Raw genomic sequence first — 5,232 nt, forward strand, 5'->3', positions numbered from 1 at the left:
ATAATCCCATAAGGGGTGGCCATTTGGCTTTGAGTTATTTGTTTTAAGGGAGGGGCACTAACCCTCCACCAACCCACTTGTTGACACGTAGGGAGCACGCATGGTTTGGTTATATGGTTACCCCCCAGCGTTGTAAATGGTTTCTTGGCTTACAGGAAACCATTTGGCTTGTCACTCAATGTAAAGCCACCTGTAAAGGAAAGAAAAGCAATAAGAAGTGACAGGAAAGATGGGAGAAATAGGAAGAGAGGAAGGGAGGCACAGAAAAAGAATGATAAAGGCTAAGGAAGAAGTAGGCAACACTACATCAAGTGAGTGGATGATGGTCGCCACCACCTACCACCAACAGTGATAATGATCATGATAATTAGTCTCCTGTTCTTATGCTTTATGTGTAAGGTTACTGAATAATGGTGGTGGTGGTGGTGGCTGTAATGATTTTTTAATCATGATGATGATCCAGACTTCGTCATGTTCTCAGAGGGAGTGAGGTAAGGTTCAGGGAGCAAGAAAAAACTGATAGGAGGAGCAGTTGATTAAAGTCAGCCCAGTTGAATGGGTCACGCCTTTATTTACTCACCACTGAAGTCGCCAGAAGCATTATTGTAATAAAGGTACTTATTTTTGCATTTTGTACAGTATTTTTCCAGGAGGGGGAGGGGGGCTGTACTACCACAGACTTTCAAGAGACATTGAGATAGTGAGAGAGAGCGAGAGAATAGGTACAGTAATGGGCAAAACTAGGATAATGATGATGATGATGATAATCTGTCTTTAGCCAGACACTATAATCCTGGAAGGGGTGGTTACAGATGAACTGCCTCCATGTCACCCTGTCTTCCATCATCTGGCTGCCCTATCCCCATAACAACAGCAGTAATAGTAATAATAAAAATTTTACTGTTTTTTTTTCAGCTGTACTACCTCAGACTGCCAAAGGACATCAAGGACTATCACATCTTTTTAATGGACGCCACAGTAGCAACGGCAGCTGCTGGCATTATGGCCATAAGAGTGTTATTGGACCATGAAGTTGTAGAAGAACATATATCATTGTGTTCTCTGCTTATGACTGAACAGGGTGAGTTTTGTTGCTTTGTTGTGTGTGTGTGTGTGTGTGTGCTTGCATTCATGCGTGCATGTGTGGGTTTGGTGTGGTGTGGTGTGGCATGCATGTCTGTGTGCATATGTGTGGGTGTGGTGATGATGAAAACTGTCTATGTAACTAAAAACATTTGTATCTTCCCTTTCAGGTGTGCACAACATAGCATACGCATTTCCCAAGGTGAGAATTGTTACAACAGCCGTGGACCCCTGTGTCAATGAAAAGTTTTATATTGTGCCTGGCATTGGGAACTTTGGCGATCGTTATTTTGGCACGGAACCATCTGATCAGTGAGCTGTCAACACTCTTTGGCATCAGACTGTCAGTCCAGTGTAGTATTAGCACTTTCAGGCTTTTGTGACAGCAGTAGATGTGTGCTTCAGTGAAGAGTTATAAACTGAACCTGGCTCTGGAAACATTGGAATTGCCACAGTGGGACCGAACCATTGGACTAGCGAGGTATTGACACTCTTGGGTTTGTGGGACTCAACTTTCAGTTGAACACAGTTGTGTAGAGTAGAAAATTAGCATTGTCCTATTCATGAGAGGGTTAAGGGTGACAGAATTACACTAGTAACCACATAACATTACCTGGTACCAGTTGGAAGACTATGATAGAAATGTCTCAGCCATGAGAGGGTTAACCCTGTCAGTTTGAGTCTTTGAAAGGAAGTTCACCTCCCCTGAGTCATTGTTTGATAACCAGTGGAAATTGTATCTCGTATGAGGCCTGCAGCGTGGCACTTGCAGACCTTCATTTGTGCCTCATACGTTGTCTGCAGCTCGTCAAGAGTTAAAGGTGGCAGTACAACACTCTTTGAGCTGCATAAAAACACCTGGTACCAACTGGAAGACAATAATAGAGTTGTCCCACTCATGAGAGGGTTAATGGTGACAGTGCTGCACTTTTAGCCACATAAAATTACCTGGCATTAACTGGAAGACAAGACTAGAGTTGTCCTGACATGAGAGGGAATAAGTTATTTGGAGACAGCAAGACACAGGTAGTTACCATTCTCATGTAGATAAAGTTGTCAGGAATAATGTACTTCACTAGAGTTATCCTGATCATGAGAAGGTTATGTTGAATGTGTGAACACTTAGGCAGGTAGGACTCACAGCATTGCTTTCATCCTTCCTAAAGTATTGGAAACTAGTGAGTGTTACCTTGGCATTGAACCATGTGATCGGTGAAATATTGAAATGTGCGACATAAAGACTTCTGGAATAGAATATCTGAGTTGTTTGGAAGTAGCAAGAATAAACTAGAAAATGTCATTTGATTCAGGGGGAAAGGTTTTTATGTAAGGTTAGGATGATGATGACTGTGGTGTCGTTGCCTGTTATGATGGTGGTGGTGGTGCCAAAAATAACATTGATGATGGTGGTGCTGATGATGATGATGGCAGTGAGAACAATAGTTATCTTGATGATGAGTGATTATACTGCTGATAGTGCCAAAGATGATGATGATGGTGCCAGTGTTGATGGTGATGATGATCCTTTTGTATGCTCATATATGTCTCTTCTGTATTTTATAATGAAGAAGAACCATTGTACAGTTTAGATTTATCTCTTGTATAATTCAGCATTAAAAAACCCTTTCAATCCAGTGGCCTACTCTCTATTTCATTCTTGCAGCCTCTTGTTATTTTTATTCTGAGATATTTTTGAAAGTGGAGGGGTTAGGTGCAGCCTTCACTCACCAAGCAGTATCTTGTGTGTGGCGGCGATGGCTCAGTCAGCTGGATTGGGCATGGCTGTGGCAGTTGAAACAGAAAATGAATTAATGATGCAGAATAAAAACTGATAACACTGGCTGACTCAACCATCCCTGTATCACCCAAGAAATTGCTTGGCAGTGGAAAAGGAGTTTATGGACCATCCTGTAGTTTGGAAGAAACTGTTATAGTCAGTTTTTATGTGATAGAATTGGGTCATTCCTACAACTTGAATGCTAAGTCATGGTTGTATGAAATAGGATGAGCCTTAGTTATGAGGCAGACGAGTCTCCTTGGTTACAAGTAAATTTATACACCAGACTAACTGCGCCTGGCCATCAACTAAGCTAAAAGAGGATACAGATCTTTGTCAGCTAAAAACATATGGACAATAGAACTGGTGGGGTTAGATATAGCCTTCAATAACTCCTTCACGGTTAAATATTCTGGGATAAAATTTTCAAACTGGAGGGGTTGGATCCAGCCTTAATTCACCCCTTCCCTTGGTGGTCCAGGGGTTAGAACACCCCAGTCAGAGTGACAGCTTTGCATAGATTCAGTCCCCAAGAGATGACTGGAGATTATTCAGTCGTGTAGGGTTCGGTGCTATCAATGGCAGTAGGTTGGTCATTTATCCATTTGTTTATTTATTTATTAAGGCTCCAACATGCTTTCATGCATTGGCACTGGTCAGTTAATGATGCCTTTCCACAATGCTCAGTCTCTAGCAGGTTCTCTTCAGTCTCTCATCCCTGAGTTCACTCTCTATGACCTTGTTGCAGGTTTTTTTCAGTGTTGCTCGCATGTCCCTACCCTCAATTTGCACACCTCTCATCCTCAACTCTCAGTTATCCTCCACCTTCTCCATATGTTTAAGCCATCTCACTCTACCCCTTCTCATCACATCACCAGTACATTCAAGTCTCATCCTTCTTCTCAACTCTTCATTCTCAACCTTAAACCCCTCCCCCCCAGCATGTCATTGAAGGATGCACTACACGTCCATCTAATCGTTATCCTGTAATATTGATCCCTTAAATGTAATGGAGTATTAGCATAGCCTCAGGCCCCAACATGTTGCTGTGTTTCTTCCTGCATCTTATATTCTGTAATGAAATTATCTGGAGTACTGGAGAGGGGTGCCTTCATGTGGTGGCACATATATAACCAGCTGGCTTCATTGCCTGCTAATGCAAATGTACCTCAATTTCCTCCCTATCCCCCAAGAGGAGGATGGTGGACTGCTGGGGCTGGCACCTTCACCCTGTAGTCCACTGGATTCATGTCCAGATGAGGCTGGGGCCACAACAACAAGAATAAACTAATAGAATAAGTCACTGGATTGAAGGTGTTAGGTATAGTCATTTATAAATCATATTTAGTTTTGTTATGTAATCCTTAATATTGACTGCCTTGTGATTTTAGTTTAAATTATAATACTAGTTTTTATGAATGCCTGGTGGGCTAATGGGTTGAGGTGCTTCATCCAGATGTGGCCCATAAGAGTTCACATCCGAGGGCTGGTTGGGTTTATTGTTCACATAATGCCACTCACTTGAAGGCAACTGGTCACTCTTTACCATGAGTGTGTGGACCAAATCCCTCGCCTCAGCCCTTACACTCCAGGTGGGAGAGTACCAGACATGATGGTCAATGAATGTGTTTGTTTTTGTTGTATAAGGTTTTATTCTGATCGTTAATGTGATATTATGATTGTTTTATTTTGCTGTTTGTATGATATTTTGATTGTTTGTAGGATACTTAGATTTTTGTTTAATGCAAGAAAGGAGGAACTAAAGGCTAAAAGCCCACAAAATTTGTTCCCTCCAAGAAAAAATAAAAGATAATTCTGTATAACATTATGATTATGATATTCCAGTTACATTTTCATAATTGTGCTGAAGAAGGCTGCCTTGTGTGGTGGCACTGACATAACTGGGCTACACTGCTGCCTGGTACTGTATATGAATGCCCCTCAGCTCCCTCCCTATCCCCTGAAAGAGGGATGGTGGACTGCAGCAGATTGGCAGTTTTGACCTGCAGCCTACTGGGTTCACTTTCAGATGAACCTAGAGTTACTGTTTTGATTTTTTCATTGGTGTCATTATATGTTAATGGTTTTTTAATATATATTTTTTTTTAATTATATCTTCATTGTTTTTATATTTTGATTTTGTAATGATTGTTTTTCTGACTTCATATGATTCTAGGATTGACTCTATTGGATACGTTTATGTGAAGCTACAGAACGTAGTGAATGTTTTTGGTGTATCAGATACAGCCAGGATTCCGGGGGCTTGAATGGTGAGTGAATGTAAGCGTGGCCCATTGGACTGGGCAAATTTGGGCTGTCTGGATGTTGGTACTCCTCACCCTGCCCTGGGGTGGGAAAGGAGGTCTGAATGA

The 5,232-nt window shown here is 41.7% G+C and overlaps 1 protein-coding gene across 1 annotated transcript; it reads left to right on the top strand.

The window, feature by feature from the left end:
- The first annotated feature begins 812 nt into the window (after positions 1–812).
- Positions 813–2,102, top strand: LOC145411966 (uridine-cytidine kinase-like 1). Its single transcript, XM_080281937.1, has 3 exons — positions 813–827; positions 916–1,081; positions 1,254–2,102. The coding sequence occupies exons 1-3, from the start codon at positions 813–815 to the stop codon at positions 1,397–1,399; spliced, it is 327 nt and encodes a 108-aa protein (XP_080138063.1). The 3' UTR covers positions 1,400–2,102.
- The last annotated feature ends 3,130 nt before the right edge of the window (positions 2,103–5,232 follow it).

This window comes from Coenobita brevimanus, chromosome 91, assembly GCF_032717465.1.
Source record: "Coenobita brevimanus isolate Jiangsu-jjx chromosome 91, ASM3271746v2, whole genome shotgun sequence".
NCBI classification, from domain to species: Eukaryota; Metazoa; Arthropoda; class Malacostraca; order Decapoda; family Coenobitidae; genus Coenobita; species Coenobita brevimanus.